The sequence below is a fragment of the Sciurus vulgaris genome (assembly GCF_902686455.1).
Source record: "Sciurus vulgaris genome assembly, chromosome: 2".
Taxonomy (NCBI): Eukaryota; Metazoa; Chordata; class Mammalia; order Rodentia; family Sciuridae; genus Sciurus; species Sciurus vulgaris.
The window spans coordinates 195,453,243-195,474,498 of NC_136462.1; the positions used below are offsets into that span (position 1 = coordinate 195,453,243).

General features: G+C 47.2%; 1 protein-coding gene and 1 long non-coding RNA gene across 5 annotated transcripts in view; one reads left to right on the top strand and one right to left on the bottom strand.

The window, feature by feature from the left end:
- Positions 1 to 663: 663 nt before the first annotated feature.
- On the bottom strand, positions 664 to 7,368 carry LOC306653928. Of its 4 annotated transcripts, none has more exons than XR_013761830.1 (3): positions 7,253 to 7,368; positions 1,168 to 5,848; positions 664 to 1,010 (listed from the first exon to the last, which is right to left on the bottom strand). It is a non-coding gene; the product is annotated as an uncharacterized lncRNA (long non-coding RNA). The 4 variants fall into 4 exon arrangements; XR_013761831.1 differs by lacking the exon at positions 7,253 to 7,368 and having other exon boundaries at positions 1,168 to 2,274; positions 5,610 to 6,209; XR_013761832.1 differs by lacking the exon at positions 7,253 to 7,368 and having other exon boundaries at positions 1,168 to 1,279; positions 1,998 to 6,209.
- A 290-nt stretch (positions 7,369 to 7,658) lies between these two features.
- The window catches only part of TSHZ2 (teashirt zinc finger homeobox 2), a 236,373-nt gene continuing 222,775 nt past the window's right edge, over positions 7,659 to 21,256 (top strand). Inside the window, exon 1 of the mRNA XM_079127006.1 lies at positions 7,659 to 8,013. Within this exon, the coding sequence (XP_078983132.1) occupies positions 7,974 to 8,013 (40 nt within the window). The 5' untranslated portion in view covers positions 7,659 to 7,973. The remainder of the gene's footprint in view (positions 8,014 to 21,256) is intronic.

Here is a 21,256-nt window from a genome sequence, read left to right on the forward strand (position 1 = left end):
GATTCAGATCTGGAAGTCATTGCCCAACACTGTACCATTGCTCACACCCCAGCTGACCCCCAGCCACCAGCACCATGGCTCCTTGCCTCCAGCAAGGGCCGGGAGCAGCCTCTGGCCATGGCTAGCAGGAGTGGGAGGATAATATCCCGCTCTCCCCCTGTAGGAGGGCATCTTGAAGGAGCATGATCTGCATGGACCCCAGCACTCCCCAGCGGGACAAGCCCAGCTGCTCACAGTGACAATCGCTAGCTGGCACACCCTGCCTTCTGGTTCCTACTCACTTCCTACTGCCCAGCTGGAGTTTTCTAGTGTTGTCTCCCAAGTAAACCACTTGCTAACAAATCTTGATCTCGAGGTCCCCACACCTTAATCTCGGGGAAGCAAGAACAAGACAGTAGGCTTCTAGAAAAGGCTGCAGATCCCAGGCTATCTGACCGCTTTAAGCCTGTGGGTTCTCCTTGGCCACGTTGACTGGTCTGCAAGGGTTTAGCAGAAAAGACAAGCTGTATTGTTGGGTGAAAACAGCATTCAGGACAAGTCACTTTGACATAATCCTAGCAAGCAGGGGTAGAAGCTCATGAAATTTTAAGGACAATAGGACGCTTAATGCCTAATCATAACAGATAAGACATGCTCCGGATAAGACAGAAAGGTGTTCTCAGAGCGAATTATATCATTCTGTATTTGCTTCTGAAAGTTGAGGGCACCTTTGGGCACACAATTCTAATGAGTCCAGGAAGATGAGGTTGATACACAGTTGAGTTGGCATAAAATATACCGGAGCCTGGGACTTAAAGGCTGCAGTCACATTGTTCCCAGACTGTTCCGGTCCTTACGTTCACTTAATGTCTTCCTGTGGTTAATGAAGTTCAGCAATGGATTACTGGGCCAGAGACTTGTTCTGGATTCCTCAGCAGTAGCAAAACACTGTCACCAACTGTAGGTAGCCAACTCCAAGGGAGAAACGTGAGAGATGTTCATACCTCTTCCCTGCCCACTCAGCAACCATCCTGTTTAAAATATACATAATGCTTAATTGCTGTTGAAGAATTCTTCATCCAGCCAAATCACATGAGTTTAAAAGTGAGCCCAATAACTTTTAGAGGATTCAGTCTCAGAAGCAAGCTTGCCAATGCCTGAGTGCCCACACACATTATCGTCACCAACCTCTTTTAGAAAGCACACATCCACCAAGATCATCTCCTGTGTCTGTTGAGCAAGCATCTCCAACGGATAAGGTGTTTTCGGATGGACGTGAATGAATTTCATTTTCCAACAACTGGAAGAATAAAATTCACACTCTAAGATATGAGGATGGAGCTGCTCTGTGATCTGGGCCACCTACCTCTCCTGCACCATCTCTGTTTTCCTCTGCCTGGCTGATCCTCTAACTCCTAGCCCTGAAGGATGCGTCCTTTCTACTCTGAAGCCCTATCTTGGCTTCCATTTCCAGGCCCTGATTCCTGATCAGCTGCTGCCAGATCTCAGTTTAAATGTTGGCCCCTCAGATCCCATCCCGCCCTAACCCCAGAGTGGGTCCGGCCTCCACCCCTTACTCTCTACCCTCTTGTCCCACATTGTTTTCTTCCTATCCTTCTCTGTGCCTCTGACTCTGCCCAACAACAAGCTGTCATACCAGGTATCATCAGAGGGTAGAAATGACCAGAGTTTGCTAACTCGAAGTTTTCACAAAATAGTTAATGGGACAAGGAATATCCTGAACAAGCTAAATGACATAAGAGAAAGGCAATGAATTATATCCTCAAGGGCAAAATCCTATGGTACACTGGCTCTCCAATTTAGCTGCACACTGGAACCACCTGGGAGCTTTAAAAGGCACTGATGGCTGGACCACCCACTGGCCCTGGGCTGATGTAATGGCTCTGGGGTAAGATGGGACACTGGGGTTTTTAAATTACCAGTTGATTATAATATAAAGCAAAGTTTGAGAATATTACTTTTTTTTTTTTTTTTTACACTAAGCTCTGTGTACTTACATATGCAGGGGTACACAAATCTGAGGTGTATGGCTAATTGATGTCCATAGATTGAATGCACTGCGGTAACCAGCACCCTGACTGGGAACACCACCAGCTCCTGGAAGCCTCCTAGGTCCACTTCCAAGGTAATCATGGCTGTGGTGTCCAAGCATGAATGAGTTCTCCCTGCCGGGGGGCTTCAACATGAACAACCATACTCTCTCTCTAGTCTCTGCTTTAACAAGAAATGGACTGGAGAAGTTTGAATCCCATGGGATGCATCTGGGCAGGCTTCCTGGAAGAGGCCATATTTAAGGGAGGAAGTGATCTGGGTAGTTGACCAGAGAGAGGAAAGGCAGGAAAGGGAGGGAAGCTGGGGAGGGCAGGGCAGCAGCATCGTTGGAAAAGAGGCCGCCAGGCAAAAATGCTACCGACCCGCATCTAAAGAAACCCTCGCAGGCCCAAGTGTTGTAAAGGGCAGCCTTCCTGGCGGATATGCTGAGCTTGGTGTTCAACGACATTTTTTTTTTTTTTTTTTTTTTTCCGGAGAACCTATACTGTGCTGGACGAGGATGAGTACAGAGGTAACTGGAGCTTATGTCGGTTAGGGAGACAGGTGGTGACAAATGCATGAAGAAGACGCAGCAGGAGAGATGGGGATGGCAAAGGAGGGAAACTGAGTTTAGAGGGGCGAGGATGAGCCCACCCACGAGGTTCATAGGGAGTGCAAAGGCGGGAACAGGGGACAGGGTAGAGGAGTGGCTCCCTGTGCTCAGGCGGCTCCGGGCCCCGCCGCCTCGCCCTGGTGCCAGAGCAGTGCCTGTCCAACCAGTGGATGTTCTAGTTGCATTGGCCAGGGGTCCAGGTAGGGTGGGCTCACAAGCACAGAAACCAGGGCAATACCGTGTGGGCTGGGCGGGGCTCACAGCTTTCCAGAAGGGCACCAAGGACACCTTTCCACCCAGCCCTGTGAGAAAATCCAAGTCCTGATGCCCTTTCCTGTTCCCTGTATGCAAAAAAAAAAAAAAAACCTCTCCAAACATGATTCTCCTGTTCTAAAGTTCCACTTTTGTACAGGAAAGGTTCCCGTGCCTCACCTTATCCGAATCTCCTGGGAGCTTTAACGTTTTCAGATCTGCTGGCCCCACCCTGGCATCTAATTTAGTAAGTCTGGGGTGGAGTCTGAGCTTTTTCATGGTACAAAATGAAACAAATAAAAATTCCCAGGTGATTCTGATGCTCGACCCACGTGGGGCTGGCTCTTTGGGGAGACAGGTTGAATCCTGCCCATCAGTTCATGCCTTTATACACCCCGAAGTCGCAGGAAGCCGGGTTCCCTGAGGCTTCGACACAGCATTACTGAGACACCAGCTCTCAGAAGAAGTTCCTTAAGTGCCAGGGCCTGCGCTCCAGCACAGTGCTATGCTGGTTCCACGCATGCCTGGACCCACCTTTCTCCCTTCCTGCCTTCTCCACACCTACCTCGACCATATGTGCGCCTTCTTGTTCCTTAAATATATTTATTTTCAGACTCTACTAAGCGGGCTTAAACTTGTGATTGCTACCAAAAATGAAGAGCAGTATCTTTCACTAAAATAGAAGGTAATGCCAAAGTGAGTTCAGGGAAAACCATTGTGTGAAAGTCTGGCTAGAGACACTTGCCACATCCCAACCTTCTGAGCCTGAGATCTGCAGTATGGGTGGAAGAATAGAAATTATTAAATGTTATGGGGCGGGGGGACAAAAAAACACCCACACTAAATGGAAACTGTCTCACATTGGAAGGCGTCAGGAAGGGAATAACTTTCTCACTGTGTGAATCAGTGTTATTTAATGTCCTGTCTACACCACTCCAGAACATCTGCTCACCATTGTGTTACACGTTCCACTGGTGTGGTCAAAATCTTCTTTCTTGATAACTAACTGCTAAAGGCTCTGTAGTAGTAGCAATGGGAAAAACTACAAAGTGAAAGAATACTCCAGCAACAAGCTGATAGCCAGCCAGAGGTGGGTATTGCCTCCCTTTACCGACCCAGACACTGAGTACCAGGAGGGAGTGCTGGTGAAGTTCTGAGAATTCTGGAGAGAATCTGGGAGAAATTCTGCAGCCCAGGTTACCTCATCCTGTCTCCCCCTCCATATTCCTCTCAAGATTGGACTCTGCTGCCCAATTCCCTCTTTTCTTGGCCTCAGTGTTCTGGATCATTATAAGAGAAGCTTTTAGGAGGAGAGGGTCCTGCCTTGATATTCAGCTCTACTGGAGCTTGGGGCAAAGCCTGGTACACTATCACACAGTTGAACAGCAGACCGAGAGGTCTGGGGATTGCAGAGAAGAGGGCACGTTCCCGTGAGCTTCCTGCAGCCTCAGCCCTCCCTCTGTTCAGGCCTGAAGTCCACCAAATCTCCTGATTCTAAAACTGGTTCCTCATCTAGAAGACTATAGGATTTTACTCTGCAGGCACTGCGCTCTGTAAAAGTGTCCTGGGCGACTTGAATGATACGCTTTTGCTGATGTTGCCAATGATGAAATAGGGTTTACTCTGCCTGGGTTGGGAGTGGGTGGGCTTGGTCATGGGAGGAGGCCATTTGGGTGATTTAGGGCCAGGAACTTAACAATTTGGACTACACTGGTGTGGTGGACAGTGCGTAGGACCGTTAACAATGAGACCTCACAAACAGCGACAACAACAAGTGTAGCTAACCAGTAGGATGGGAAAGTCAAGTTTCCTATAACCCAGAGGAAGTGTTAAGGAAGACACGGGTGGAATTAGTCAAGCTTGATAATTGCTCATGTCAGGGCAAGGGGGACAGGTGGGTGAGCTGGAGAGGGCGGCATCCCAGGTGCCAAGGTCAGGCCTCACTTTGGGAGGGTACAGGGAGGAGGAAAAAGGAACAGATATGGGTGAAATTCCATCACAATGGCCACGAAGACAATGTCACCCCTTGAGAACCTAAATCATATTAATATGGGAACATAAGTTGGTTCTATAGTTAGCAATATTGGGTTTGCCTGAATAAAAAAAAAAAAAAAAGTGGCTTATTTTGGCAGAAATTTTCACACTGAAGCGAACGGGGGAGTCACTTGTGGGGCTGGGGTCAATCATTCAAAATGTAGATTCCTAAGCTCTCATCCAGAAGTTTCTGATTTTGAAGGTCTCAGAGAGTAGCGCTCAATTAGGGGCAATTTTGCTCCCATGGGACATTAGAACATCTGAAGTATTTATTTTATTTTATTTTTTGGTGGCCAGTGGGGTAGAAGAGTCCGTCCTCTGGTGGGTAGTGGCCAAGGGTATGGCTAAGCATTCTTCCTTGCACAGGACAGCCTCTTCCAACAAAGAATGATCCGGCTCAAAATGTTAATAAACACCATGGTCAGAAAACCTTGTTCCAGGGACCTGCATCTCAGTAGGGCCCGGAGGTGGAGATTTTAATGCAGGAAGCAGAAGCATTTGGACAAATGCCTACCTTTTAAAGACAAGGGCATCTGTATAAGTTCCCTTTCTGCCTAACTCCTGCACGTTTAGAACTCGCTTTGGCTCGACTTGCCCAGCCTGCCTGCTCACCACCTTCCTTCTTACAGCCCAGGTTCCTCACCTGTTCCAAGAACACTTCCACCACCTGCATCCTTACCTCTTACTTGTTTGCACCTCCCACTAGAAGGAGAGTTCCCTGAGGGCAGGTTCAGGTTTACCCCGCTCACTGATAGGTCCACAACTCCTTGAGAGGTGCCTGGTCTGCTGAGGTGCTCAGTGGACACACACTGGCTTCAGTCCGCCTTGGCTGGAATGATGAATCTGGAGCCGCCTTCTCTTTCGGGACTTCTCACAGCACCTAGTTGGAACATCTTCCCGGGGCTCATTGCTCTGAAACTATGGTACATATGTGTTTGCTTTCTTTTCATCCAGCCCATAAATATTGGGGGGTTCCCTAACAAAACACCTGGGGCTTTGCCATCATTAGGGAAATAATGGAACCAAAGAGGCAAAAACCTGTCTTTCCAACGCAGCTTATATCTGGAGAGGACCTCAATTAGCCAAAGAGAAAACTGTACATAACTTGTGCCATACTGATAAGCCATGGGCAAAAGGAAAAAAGGGGAAATTGTGTGTGTGTGTGTGTGTGTGTGTGTGTAGAGAGAGAGACAGACAGACATAAGGTGGACCTCTGGGAGAAGGTAGCACATAAGCAAAGACTAGGTATCAGGGGGCTCCTTGTCCACTCTCCCATAGTATAATACAACTATAATATAACTATAATATAACTATAATATAACCAATAGGACTAGGACATTCTCTATGGCTGTTGAGTTTCCACAATAGACAGGTAGTAAATGCTCAATAAACACTGTTGGAAGGAACAAAAAGACACTATGTGATTTGTCTGCCAAGCAGTGTCAGTAGCTGAACCTGGTTGTTTTTTGTTTTTTGTTAAATGACCATTGATAAGCAAGAAGGTGGGAGGGTCAGAGTCATTCAACTTAAGGGGGTTGGCAGGACATTTTAGGGAGTCAGGTTAAGGCTTAGAGAATGGAAGTCAACCATGGATAAGCCCCCCTACTCCCGCTCTAAGCAAAAGATTCTCCCCGCTCCTAATACTGTTGCTGGTGCGCACTGGTCAGGCCCTCTGGCCCTGTGTGCTTCTCCCCAGGTTCCAAGTTTAACCACCAGCCTGTTCTCTTTCCTCCCCACCCCTCCCCTGCAACCTGTACCCCCTCCCCACCCCCGCTCCCCACCTCCCACTACCCCCTCGCTTCCCCGCCCCCCTCCCTCCCGGAGGGGTGTCCAGGCCCGGGTGGGCACGCCCTCTCCACGGCCATGAGCGCGCTGCAAGAGCAGGGGTTTGGCAGGCCTGGGTCTCCTGCCTCCAGCCCCTCTCCCCGGCGGGACGCTGTCCCTTTAATAGACTCCCTCTGCCTGGCGCTCTGCGGCTGGGGAGTAAATTTCTCCCTGTCATCAGGTCGCGGGGAGAGGAGGAGGAGGAGGAGTTTGTTAATGTTCAGTTTGTTCAGCGGGATCGATGTTTGCTGGCATCGCCTCGCCCTGTCTTGTGTGTGTGAGAGAGTGCGTGTGTGTTTGTGTGTGTGCGTGTGTGTGTGTGTGTGTGCGTGCGGGGTGTGAGTGTGTGTGGGAGAGGAAGCGGGTGCGTGGTGTGAGTGTGCCTGTGTGTGCGTGCGCGTGTGAGTGAGTGGATTCCAGATCCTGCCGTCCCCAGCCCGCGCCTGTCCTCTCGCATATCACTCACGGCCGGGGATCTGACAGCAGCCACAAACCTACCGTGAGTGATCTCGCCCCCTGCGCGAGTCCGCCATCGAGACCGGGGAGGAGGAGGAGGAAGAGCAGAGGCGGTGGAGGAGGAGGCGGTGGAGGAGGAGGCGGCGGTGGAGGAGGAGGAGGGACAGCGGAGAAGGAAGAAAAAGAAGAAGAAGAAGAAAAAGAAGAAGAAGAAGAAGAAGAAGAAGAAGAAACCGACCGCCCTCCCGGGCTCGGGCTGCTGCCCCTGCTCCCTGCGCGCGCGTGTGCGCCTGGCGCGTGTGCGCCCCCCGTCCCCTCCATCTGAACCCGGTCTTGGATGTTTAATAAAGAAATCAAGTGTCTCACCCGTCACAAAAAAAAAAAAAAAAAAAAACAAAAAAAAAAAAACCCAAACCCAAAAAAAAAAAAAAAAAATCCAAAAGCAAAAACAACAAAAAGAGAGAGAGAGGAGAGAGAGGAAAAAAAAAAAAAAAAACCAAAAAAACAAAACAAACAAACACGGCAGCGCCAACCTCCACTTCAAACCAGCCGGCACAAGCCACCGTGTCTGCCACCCAGAGAGGGGGGTCTCCGGCCCGTGCTGGAGGAGTTACTGGGGGGCTCGTCAGGGGGACAGAGGCCGAGTGACGTCCTAGGAGCCAGCGGGCACGAGGCGGAGGAGACCCAGAGAGGCGAGAGAGACCGCGGGCCCCGCGCGCGGCTGGGCTGGGGCGCCAAGTGGGACGGAGCGCAGTAGAGCGATATGCCAAGGAGGAAACAGCAGGCACCCCGGCGGGCGGCAGGTAAGAGACGTCGGCGGCCCCGGCCGGGCGCCACCCTGCAGCCTTGGGGAGTCGCCCGGGCGCCCCCCTGCTGACCCGTCCCCTCGCCTTCCCGAGCTCCCCCGTCCCCGCGCCCGCAGGCTCGGGTGGTGGGGGAGCTCTCCCACCCAGCCTCCCTCTTAAACTTTTTCCTCCACCCTCCACCCCACCCCTAACTTTTCTCCCAGTCCGTTTCTTGCCTCTGGAGTCAAAGTTGGATTGAGGATTTGGGGTGCGGGGTAGGGAGCCGGCCCCTCCGCCCCCGCATCCCTCCGCGTGGTCAGTGCCAGCGGCTGCTGGCCTCCGGGGACAGTCCGCTGGCGCTGTGGCTCGGGGCGCTGAAGTGTGAGGCATGCCCAAGCCCGGGCTGCAGGCTGGCTTTGGGGCCGGCCGGTGGACTGGAGCTTGATCGCCAAGGTGGAAACAGCACCCCAGCAATGGACGAGCCTTTGGATGTGGTTTCTGAAACCGAATCAGACCTCTCTCCCTTCTCTGAATAAAGGGGTGGGGGTGTCACCCTAGAAATTCAGGCAGCTCAGGATTTTCTTCGCCGAGAGAGTCGCAAACTTTGCGAATTGATCTGTGTGATGGGAACTATCCCATCTGAATCTTTATTTACCCGTCGACCCCCCACCACCATCAACACAGGGACAGGTTCATGGATCAGTACCAGAGATCTTCCAAGGGATTTCTTTTTCTTTTCTTTTTTTTTTTCCTTTTGGGTTGTTTTAATTGCTTTTTTAATCGTATGCTGGGGTTTTGTTTCTCGGAAGTGTAATATGAAAGTTCATTTTCTCCTGCCAGACCCACCCACTGAAAAATCAGCTTTCCACTTGATTGCTAGTTTTGATTTGACATTTGATTGATCACCTGTCATCTCACTGGCTTTGATCTATTCATTCTTGATATATATCAATAAATCACTCACCATGGTAACTCAGAGGGCCAGTGACGCAAGCCTTGCCCTCTATATTCAGAGCCAGACACGCACAATTATTATCTTGTTTGGCTTTTCATGTGGGCGTTTTTATTTCTTTGTGTCCTTTAGTTGAAGCAGGGCTTTAGCAAAAGTTTGTTTTGTTGTGTGTGTGGTTTTTTTTTTTTTTCTTCTTGTTTTTCTTTCCTCTCTGTCTTTGCCCTTTGCTTTAGGCAGTAGTTAAGGCTGTAAACCCACCCACATTTTATTCTGTTTCAGCTTGGGTAAAACACAGGGAGAAGTTCAGGGGAACACTGATAAACTTTGCAAAGTTAGTTATAAATCTGGGGAAAGTGGGTAGTTGTATCTGAACAGGCTAGACTGCCAAGCTCCTCTTGCCTGCTCCCAGCCTGAATGGTAATCCATGTGCTTTGCAATATCCACAGTTACCTTCCCTCTGAGCGCAGAATTGCTTGTAGTTTCGGTATCCATTTGTAGGTTGTGAGTTGCATGCGGAGATATCATTTATAAAGCTTTGAATGTTTTTCAGTTGCCCCCCTACAAGCAAAATAATTAAAATATGTGTACTACCATATGTATTTGGAACTTGCCTAGGCAATAAGGTTTTCTTTCTGCAATTCTAGCTACTGCTTTTGAAAACAATAGCCCCCTTATTTTTAAAAACTTAGACTGCTTTGCAATCTGACAATGTTAGGGTGTGCAACGGCCTTCGAGACTCAGGAAGAGCGAGCCTGCGCCGTCTAGTTCTGACAACACAAGTTTAAGTGTAGCTAGATGATTTGAGATAACGTCTTCATTGTTGTCCCGAAAGAGAACCCTGGGCTTCGGTCCAGCAAGAAGTGTTCCTGCTCTGAAAATTACTTTTTTTCCCCCTTGTTGTTCCGGTAAAGGCCATCAACAACTAGGCAGTAATTTAAATTACCAGAATGACTGGACATGTCTCCTTTCGTAAGCTCATTATAAAAAGTGCACTGCTCAGAATTGCACCACTTTGATTATAATCATCCTCTGATCAATGAGGATCCAGGTGTACATAACCTAACGCTGCATCACATTATTTAAATTAGATCCTTTCACTAAGCTGGTATCTACTGGTTAGCCTATATATTGCAGTGTGTGTGTGTGTGTGTGTGTGTGTGTGTATGCACATGCATGCACGTGTGTGTTAGAAACTTGTGACTGTAGTTTCGGTTTTCTGATCTGGGGTGATCCTAGTGTTTTTATGTTTGTTTTCATGGCTCTCATTATTTTCCCTGAAAGAAGGGGAAATCCTCTTCCAGTTAAGAGGGAGTAATGCATTTCGTACACAGCGAGGCCCCTCTTGTGGTATTTATTTGCTCACATATTAATAAAGCGGATAGTCTTTCATGCAGTCTCTTCCACTCATCTGGGGTCATCAGCACCCGCCTCGGTTTCAGTGGCCATGGCTACTCACAAGCAAAGTTAGTCACTTTGGGTTCTTCAGCCAGGTAACATGCGGGGAAGGGCTAACTTTTATCACTGCTTAAAATTAAACACAACGCACAACTGTAAGTAATTACTCCCATGGACTGATGCTGAAAGCTTGATTTCCAGTTTGATTAATGAATAATGGAAGATAGAAAAAGCTTGGAAGTGAATCAGAGCTGAGGCCCTCTTGAAGCTCTTTCTCCAAGAACTGTTGGAGGCTCTGAGATTCCTTCGCATTTATTTGCTTGAAGTGCCACGTTTCGAGGAATCCATGGCCGAACTTTCTAATAAAGCAGGTATCCAAACAGAACAAACAGGATGAGACTGTAAGGGACGAGGGATTTTAGTCTTTATTTGTTATATTCCTCCCCCTGCAGGGGGAAGGGAAGTGAGGTAGGCAGTTTTCTTTAAGGAAACAGCTAAGTCAGAACATTTCCCTCTGAAACGTTATTCTTCCTGACTTTTTAAAGCTATACCATTATACTCTACTATTACTTAGGGCAAGAAAAAAAAAAAGTTGAGAAAGCCGCGTGCAGTACCCCAGAGGTCTGTGTGCGTGTGCGCATGCTTGGCTCCCCTTCCTTGGACGTATGTTTCATCACCATTAAAATGCATCCTCTTTCACCTGAAAATATTTCAGGATTTTCAGGATTCGGTACCTGCATCTTTTCCCCCTGTCCATTTTAGGGAAGATAGAGAACGTAGCAGGAAGGCAAAATAAAACAGAACAATGTTTTGATATGTTTTTTGTAGGGTGCAGAGTGCCTAAAAATGTAAAATTGTAGACATCCTTGAATCCTTCCATCCCTGACAGTCCATCTCAGCCACTGACTACATACGTATGTAATACATATTTTATTTCACCACCCTGAGCTATTTGTTTTATAGCAGTGCCGGCCGATTGCAATAGTACACACAACCTTTTGTGATCATGTACACGTGAACACCTCACATGCACATAAGTTGTAGGATGCTGCTTCTGCTCACCCCAAAGGACAAGATGTTCCACGTTTCCTTCTTGCAGACTTTCATAAGCTTTCTGATAATTCAGATCTGTGGAGAGTCTTGCAGGAAAGAAGAGCTCCTTCAATTTATTTTGTTTATTTAATATGGAGATGAATAATGCAGATTTTGTTTTCATGAATGTCCTTGTGTGGCAGTAAACATTAGACTATTAGCAATCATTACTTAAAAGTTGCAATTTGCACCTTAATAGCACAGGTTATTTACGAGGAAAAGTAGTCAGCAGGGACAATACTGAACACTGCAGCCGAGTAGAAATGACCTGCGAGATCTCTCCTTCCTCCTCAGGATAGTGGTGACTCTGGATTAATGGGTGAGGTCCCAGAAATCTCAACTAGCTGGGAGAGGAGGGGACTGGCAGCTCAGGGGGCAGTTTACCTTCAATTTACTGGCAAGTGGGGCAGGATTCAAGAGAATCGGAATCCAGGTGGTACCCCGGCCCTGGCGCTCTCACTTTGTCTAAACATCCTTCAGAGAGGCAAGTTCATATTTTGAACCTTTAAACGTCTCCTGCTGTAGATCCCTTTGCTTATTATCCAAACGGTACGATTTGAAGATAAATGGAGAAAAAAATAAACACACGCTCACATATACACAATAAAAACCTCAGCAGCACCAACTATTTGGCTGTTCTTGTTATTTAAGGTAGATCCCTGGAAAAGGACAGGTACCTAGAAACTGCTTTGTCACGCAGTGTTTTGGATTGAAATCGATTGCTTAAGTGGTCCTTTCCCCTCGCCTCCTGATTTTCTTCTCCCACCCCTGGTCTCACCCTTAAAGACCCAGATTGAATGGGACATCTCAAAAGCCCATTTGTTTTAGGCATTTATTGATTTCATTTTTAATCTGCCATATCAGGACATAATACATTAACCCTAATCAGCAGATTGCAAGTGACAGGGAGTTCTCGTGGACACCAGGTGAGGGGGAGGGCTCTGGGAAACTTCTGGGCAGTGCAGCCTCTGAAGATTGAGGGTTGGACATTGGATGTGACTTTGGGGGAGGGTAGAAACAGTCCTCAGGTATATCTACTCCTCTTTTCCTGCCACTTTGTGTTTCTGTTTTTCTCCGGGGCGCCTCGTTCCTTATTGCTACACCTGGGGAAGCTTCATACCCAGCAGAGATCTCCTTGGCATCTTAGGGAGATGTGAAGCATCTTGACCTGTTCGCATTCTCCGACAGAGCTCTTAGGTTCTCATTTCATCCCTGCTGACTCCCCACTCACTGGAGGGAATCTCTCCGGCTGGATAATACCTGGATTGGTCTAATTCTCCTTCCAGTGGCTTGGGAATGGTGCTCTCGAGTGAGCAGGTTTTAAAGGGAACTGAGCTGGGCATTATTGAAGGCCAATGAAATGCTCATCACTGCAGCTGAGCTTAGGAAAAGCAGCCAAGAAGAAAAGCTAGGCCCTGTTCCTGTTTGTGCTGGGTCTGCAATTAGCTGACACGAGGTAAATGTCCGGAGTCGAGCTTCCTGTCCATCACTCCGTTGTGTCACCCTTTTGCTGTAGCAACGCTCTGGTTTGGGAAAGCTCGGGCACTACTGCAAAGGCAAGGCCTTGGTCCACCCAGGTCCCCTTTAAAAAACATGGAATTGCCTAACAAATTCTAGATTAAGACGAGGCATACACACAGTATCATTTTCGTTCGATGCAAAGTCAGTTGGAAATACATTAAACTAACAGTTAGAGAATGTCTTGCATGGCTTCCCTGAAGCAGTGCTTTTTCATTACATATTTAATTACAATCAAATTGAACGACTTTTAGGGAAAAAAATCACAGTGGTATTAAAAGAAGCTTGGCACACAAATAATTTTATTGCTTTCAAGCCGAGAACTCTGTTGTATTTTTATTTTTTGCAGAAAAATTTATTTTTGTTTTCTAATGTTATGATAAATACAGAATGTCTTTGACTATAGTCTATAATCAGGGCAAGCTCGAATTCTGCCTTCATAGGTCCTGCTCAGCCGAGAAGAGGGTTTTATAACCATTTTTCAGTAATTGGTATTTTTTTAAAGATGTTTAAGTTTCACAAGTTCCATTTAAAGTTGGAAATTCAAATGTTCCTTTGGGTGACCTCTGGCAAGCAACCCTTCAGTTCTGAAGGGGCTTTGTCATTCTAACCCCATAAGAAATCACCTCCTTGAGAAAGCTGGCTCGATTACCTGAATATTGCAGGAAGAAAAACACCACATATTTACAGACGTCTATCAGATGACGCTTTGTATTAGATTTATAATTTCTTATTTTTTTCCTGCTTCTGACTTTTTAGTCGCTTGTTTTAGAAACTTTGTTTTCAGGAGAAGGTATAGATATATCATTCAGAATGGCTCTCAAGGTGCACGAGGCTTTTGAGAAATGGCAATAAAAATTAGAGATCTCAGAGCCCCACTGTCCTCTGCTGGACTCTGCAAAGTACTCGGAAGGCACCTCTGTCCCCTTTAACGCCTACATGGGGAGCAAGCCTCTGGAGCATGTGCCTGCGTTCACTCGGTTCATTTTTGTTCTAGAAATGATCACGAGGGCATCAGACTCAGGTCTGTTCTGAGGACGTTATGTACATACACAGGCATGCAGGAAAGAATACGAGATGCAAGTGGGAGTTGCTGATATATTTGTTTCCAAAGCCAACTCCATGGATGAAATCATTAAACATTTTGAAGGTATTTGGAAGTCACTAAAATGGCCATTTGGAATCTCCAATTGTTGCCTCTCTCAATCTTTTGCATTATCTCTATAGAAAAAGGTGCCCCCTGGGCATCCTCAAATATCCTGGGATGCCAAAGTAATGCCTGAAATTATTTGAAATTTTAGAAATTAAAATTCAAGAGACCCAGCTAGATAATCCTATTATTAATACATCAGTATTATTTAGCTACGCCTAACAACAGGGAAACGTACAATGCAAAAGTTTTAGAGATAATGAGCTTAGAGAAATTACGCAGAAAAAAAAAAAAACCTGGATCATTTCTAAAAGCATTTGTCTTGAATTTTGTTCACCTAAATGAGTTCCCTTTCCACCTGTCTTATTTAAAAAAAAAAAAAAAATCAAATCCCCTATACCTACTCCCCCCACCTGAAATTGGATCTAATGAACTCTCTTCTGGATCCACAAAGATTATCAGGTATAACCCTTTAAAAAATAGCTTTAGATAACCAAAGTGGGCATACAAACCCAAGGAAACCATCGAGAAGCTGCAGGAGCTAGCTCAGGGTCCAAGATCGAAAACTTTGTTTCAGCAGGATAAGAAGAAAATAAGATTGCATTTTAACTACACATTTCCTCTTGGCAAATGATGAGCGCTGAAGCGGGAAGATTTTTAAGGAGCTTTTTAGCTCTTCTGCATCTCTCTCCAAAGACTAATTTAATTGAAAAGCTATAGTGTCCATTTATGCTAAAGGGAAGGTCTCATGTTTCCACAAAGCTGCTAGACACTAAGGTGGGTTAAAAGAGAGAGAGAGAGGAGAGAGGCAGCATTCTGCAGTTTCTGTTAGCAAAAAATTAAGATCGCTGAGCTTAATTAGTTGAGTGCTTTCAGAACTGAAGGAATTCTCTGAACTCACCCCTGAGCTTTCTTCTTAAAGCCACATCTAAGCCATTTCTATGGAAATTGCGTAGTTTAGTATTAAGGTGGGCAGCACACGGTTATTGTTTTTAATGAAAATAGTTACGAAAGGTAACATGAGATAAAAACAGAGTTCGCAGCAGCCATTCTGTCTGTGATGAATTTGCAGGACACTTTCATATTGCTTGACTGTATCATGAAAAATCCATGAAACCCAGTGATAGGGGATACGCGAAAATGAGACAGGGTCAAGGTCGTCTATAGGGTAAAACCACTTGTGTAAGCAAGAACAACAGCATATAAATATTTCTATATAAAGTAAGCGTGAGGCTTACTCTAAATCACTTCAATTTATCAGATCCTTGGAATTTTCTGTGTATTTAGGAGCTTTCTCTTACACCCCAGGGAGATATGAATGTAGCTGCTGGGCTAGATGATGCAGCAGAGTTAAATCTATTCCATGCGTTCGGTACCATTTGGTACAGAAGAAATGCCGAAATGAAAAGCTATAAGTGAGCTTTATATCAGAATTGCCTTCAGCTATTTTCCTTTATTAGAAAGTTGGGTACATTGCTTTGCGTGTCTTCTTGTTTTCCCCCTTGGGGTTGGATTTTAGATTGTGGATGGAGTGGTGGAATTGAGCAAGTGACTGGGGTTCTGGTTGCAGCTCTGCACCACGCTGGTCACTAGCCCTGAGCAAGCTCTGAAGATCAGCCTCGCAGGAGAGGAGTGAGGAACACGAGTCGAGTCTGGCTGGTCCAAGTTCAGATCTCTAGGTCTACTTCTCACTGGCCACGTCAGCCTGGTCAGCCTCCTCAGATTTCTGCCTCTACCTTCTAATCTATAAAATGGAGCCAGTAATAGTTCTCCTTATGTCCTGGGTTTGTTGAAAGGGTTCTGTAAGACTGGGTCTGAGAAAGTACTTAGAACCTGTTAAGTGCCATGTGAATATGAGGGAATGGTATGATTTTACTCGAAATAGCCAGAACTTGGGAAATTTATAACAGAAGGAAAATGAGCCAAGCACCAATTATCATAGACCCAGGAGTCCAAGGATTTGGAAGAAATCAGGCATGGATGCGTTTGGATTTTTGAAACTAGACATACATACAATGGCTGAGTAATGTTTAGCTTCTTGTCCTGAGGTGGACTTATGCTGGGCTGTTTGGAACCCAGCGGCAGCTGAAGAAAACTTTCTTCAGAAACAGGAATGACAGTGGTAACCACAGCATCTGTAACAGGATCCATGGTACCCGCTGTGCCCAGAGCGCTCATGGTATACCAGGCACTGTGCCAAGTGCTTTATGTATTGACCTTTATTCATTTAAATAGCAGTCACTTCTTGAGTCCCTACTGTGCGCCAGGTCCTGTTCTGTTGGTGGGGCCTGGGAGTGAACAGTATGCATCTGCTCCTGGTGGACCCTGCCTCCAGGTGAGGGAAGCTGGAGAACGCATGTGTAAATGTGTAGAGGAAAAGATAATGTTCATATAGAAAATGCTCCATGATGACGATCATTTCATAAAATAAAATTGGGAATTGGTACAACATAAAGGCGGGTGTCAGGGAGGCCTCTCAGTGGCGGGGATGCCTGAGCTGAGTCTCATTCCTTGTACCATCCTGTGCCTACATGCAAATATAATCCCTGTTTTGCTGACAGGGATGTGGATATCACGCAGGACGACTCCCTCAATCCAATGGGTTTGAAGCGCAGCGCTTCCTCTTTCCAAGGCCCAACTTGTTCATCTGTTGTGATCGTCTTTCGCCTCCGTGGTGATTTGCCAGGGAGGACCCTCGTCTCTTGCATCTGTGGTGATGTCTGTGTCTGTTGGGAGGACGTGGACCTTTCAGGTCAACTGCTGTCCTGCGTGCAAAAGGTTCATTTCTTCAACAGTCTTTCACATATGGAAGCAGGCATTCCTTCCTTCATTCAGCAAACATTGATTGCACACCTACTATGTGCCAGGCATCATTCTCAATGCTGAGGATATAGCAGTAGGAAAAAAAAAAAAGAAAAGAAGAAGAAAAATTATTCCTGCCCTGGCACAGCTAATATACTTGTGAGTGAGACCAAAAAACTAACGCACAAAAAATTATATGATTCAATATACTTATTGAATGGTGCTAATTGCATTTCATAAAAGTAAACCAGAATTATTGGGGTAGAGAGAGAGTGCTGGAAGGATTTGCCCTTTAAATAGAGTAGTCAAGAGTGGAATTTCTCAAGTGGTGATGGAACTGGTAGAAGCATCCCAGGCAGAGGGAGCCCCCAGGGCCCAAGTCCAGAATGGACTTGCTTGTCTGAGGAATACCAAGGCCAAGGCCACTGCAGCTGGACGGGTGAAGAGGAGGAGCGTGTTGAGAACGGAGGTGGGCAGAGTGCGGAGGGCCTTCTAGATTCCATTCTAGGTGTGATGGGATTCCACTGAGGGGTTCCAGCCATGTGGTCTGGTGGGGCCGTTAGTGGAATATGTGCCTGCATTCCCAAAGTGTGATGGACTTGGGTATGCGCATCCACCTGTGTGTGACCAGCCTCCCAGGGACCGTGACTTATGCTTGGGATGGGTGTGGTACACACCCGGCCTTCACAGAGAGACTGGCTGTGCAGGAGTGGAGAGGACTTTGATGAGGCCAGGTCAGGCAAGTGTAAGTGCCCGTCAGATCTGGGTCCAGCTCAGCTCCTCCTTCTCCCCCAGTCAGCTATGTGCCTGGGGGCAGGTTCTGGAACTCGTTGCACCTCGGTCTCTTCATCCGTCACAGAGGGATAAGGGCATTGTTCACCTTGTATTCTGGTTGTGGCAGCTAGACAACGTGACGTGGGTAAAGCCTGTGGCGTGGCCTGGCGTTCACAAAGGGTCGACTTCATAAACGCATGTTTTCATTCTTCCACCCCCTGCAGCAATTCTGGGAGAAATCTAGGTAACTGGATTAGTCCCTGGTACCTATTAGGCACCAAATAAATGTTTCAAGTATCAGGATCTCTTTCAGACATCTTAAATTTTTGATAGACCTCCGTACCAGTCATGATCATAGCTGTACTTTGATTATGTATCAATTTAGAAAATACTAAGGACAAAAGAGTGAGTTAGTAGTGAACTTGTGTTTTGTCCATCATGACACCACCCCAGCCTTCAGCTGGAGAGCGGCAGTGCCCCTTCACAGGGAAGCGATGCTCATGCGCCTCACAGAAGTGCTGCTGACCACGTGCATTGGTGACGCAGATCCAGCTATGCCCAGGTGGAACCTGGTCCATGGGCTGTTGGAAGTGGGGGACGAAGGAGCCTGGCGTCTGACCCCTGAGGGTCAGCCTCTTTTCTCCTGTTCTCCAGGTGCCTCTGGCCTAGCCTGCAGGTGCTCCCAGCCTCCCAGGACCTGGTGGCTCTGCCCCTGCCTGGCTTGGGAGTCTGTGCTTCTCCCCAGCCCAGGCAGCAGGCTAATGTTAAGCTAATGGGGAAGGCTACTGGCTGTTTCCTGGTAACGCCTTCTTTGCTTCCTAATTGTCGCCTTCAGATGAGCGCTTGAGAGCAAGGAGAGGGGAAGCTGGCTGGCTGCTGGTTCAGGTGTATCTTAGGACAGAGAGATGAGGGATCTTGGGGAGCATCTGGGAGTGTCGTTGAAGGTGGGCTGTGTCCCAGGTTCCCCGTGAGTCCAGCTGACTGGCGCCTGCCTCCTGGAGCTTACACTTCCCGTGGGGACAGTAAGCCACTGGCTAGCAGGCACATCCCACCCTGTCAGGAAGGAATTTGCAGGGAAGAAAATTCAAAGAGGGTAAAGGGGAGTGCAAGACGGAAATGTGCTGATTCGGAAAAGATGGTCAAAAAGGGTCCCTCTCTGCAGAAGTGACAGGACACCCGTTCAGAGTGAAGTGCTGGGGAGAGAAGAGCGATTTCCCGGGTGAGGACAGGGCCAGGCGTGGCTCAAAGTCAGGGAGCAGGAGCCTGTTGGGAGCCAGCGGAATAACCAGGAAGCTGGGGTGGCAGAGCAGATGGGGCCACCATGGAACTGCATGAAGAGCTGCGGTCCCCGCTGAGATGGGAGGCCTCAGAGGGTGCAGGAGCAGACAGATTTCTAGCTGCTGAACCATTTTCAGGGCATCAAGGACAGAAGCTCTTCCACTGCTCAGGAGCCTCCTGCATCAGCCAGTCAAAACCAGGCTGATGGAAGAGACAGGCCTGGTCCAAAGGGAGACACCGGAGTTGCAGGTGGGGGGCAAGTGAAAGAGGAATCTACGAACGCTGTCTGTGCACCGTCTGACTTTATCCATTTTGTTAATAGCGTCTCCAATTCTCTCTTGCATTTTTTTCTTCTAGCTGCATGAATGAGAGTCTTACTGAAAATGGTCAGTCATTTTCTAAGCCAAAGGAAACGAGGAAAAGTGTGTGGACTGCATTTATTCTAGAACTGATTGTGCAGGGAAAGAGGCCACCCTCTTCCAAGCACCTTTCATGGAGTCCTACAGACAGTGAAGGACCAGGGCAGGAGGTGGACATGGAGTCAGACGGACAAGGGCTCCATTTCTGTCCCTTGGGTCATTTCCTTGCCCTGTCACCTTAGGCATCTTGGCTTTGCAGTGTTTCAGTGCTTCTCATTAGCAAAACAGACCTGATATAAGGGCTCATCTCATTGGCTTTTTATGAGGATTCATTGAGATAAATCAGATAATACACTTAGCACAGTGCCCTGTACATGGTCAGTGGTCAATAAATTTGAGTCATTATATTAACAAGTTAATAATCCAATCCATGCCTTGATTTCCACATTGGCAGAATAGGGTGATGGAAACGTCCTCTTTGAGTTGTTGGGAGAAGTAAAGTACTAATACCAGCAAAGTCCTTGAAACAGCACCTTGCACATAGTAAGTGATCAATAAATGTTAAATGATTAAAATCATCACTGACAGCCTTGTCAATCTTGAGGGGCAGACGCTCTGTCTGTTGCTTTCAAGTCCACAAGTTCCAGCACATACTTGGTGCTCTATAAATGTTGTTTGTGAGAATAAAGGCCTGACACATCTGGTGGGAATGTGACAAAAGCTAAGGAGAGAGGTGTGTCTCTACGGAACGGGTTATAGACCACTAGCTCCCATTGTCTCCTTCTATGGAAATTTCTGAGGGCTAATCCCCTGCCCACGTCTGTCAGTTCCCTGTAGATTCTCACCTTGGCCACCTTTTAACCCAGGGTTATCCAGCTTGGTCTATCATATCACAGGCGATGTTGTAAGAGCATCGAAAATAGTGAAATAAGGTCTCCCTTTCAATACCATTTCAGCCCCTCTGCTTGGATCAGGAAGACAGGCTCTGTCTGGTGTTCGCTTGGTTTTAGGATCTCTTTACCTGCTGTTTTTCAAAATCAGAGTGGACTTGAGACTCAGAAACTTGAGCAAGGAACAGTGTCCAGTGAAAACATGAACCCGCTGTCTAAGATTTTCCTTGTCTGATTGTCATCGATCGACGACAAATGACACACAGTCCGATTGCCCCAATGTATTTGTTTTAAGATAAAATTATGTAAGTCAATGAAACTGGGACTTGTTTTAAACAAATATGCAAAGACATCAATATTGATGGAGGGCAGAGGCCATGTAGGGACACCATGGACATCAGTGGAACCAGGGAACAGGGGTGGGCTAGAGCTGCCAAGTCCCGCCGCACTGAAACACTCCTGGAAGCCAGAGATTTTCATTCAGGCTTCAAAAAACATTGAAAACTGGAAGGAATCGCCTCTCCTCGGACATTGAAGGGAAACTCTAGAAAGTCTTTACATCTCCCAGGAAACCCTGAAAATACGGAGGACAGGGATAAATGTCTTGGCATGGCAGCTGGGATAGGGCAGTGGTTCTGTCTGTCCTGGGTGCACTGGTCACTCAGATGCTCCATCTGGTGTCTTGGAGATTCTGATTGCATGTGTGGAGCGGAGGCCATGACCCCAGAGGTCCACCTGCATCCCTTGAATTACAGGACCCGGGGAGAGACACGTGATCTGTTCACCTTTTCTCCACCTCCCGCCGCGTCCCTGCCCCTCTCCCAAATGCCAGAGCACTCACACCTTAAAAATTGTTTGATGAGTCCATTTTCACATCTATCTTTCCATCAACAGAAAAAAGGACAAGTAGCCTCTCTGTCCTCCCTCCCAACTCCTGCGGCAGTTGCTTATGTTTTTAGAAATGGCGGGGACCATTTCCCCTATTGTATTTCGACAGGGAAAGGCATCCATCGATGTGTTTTCTCTGCCTGGTCACAGCATCAAACATCAG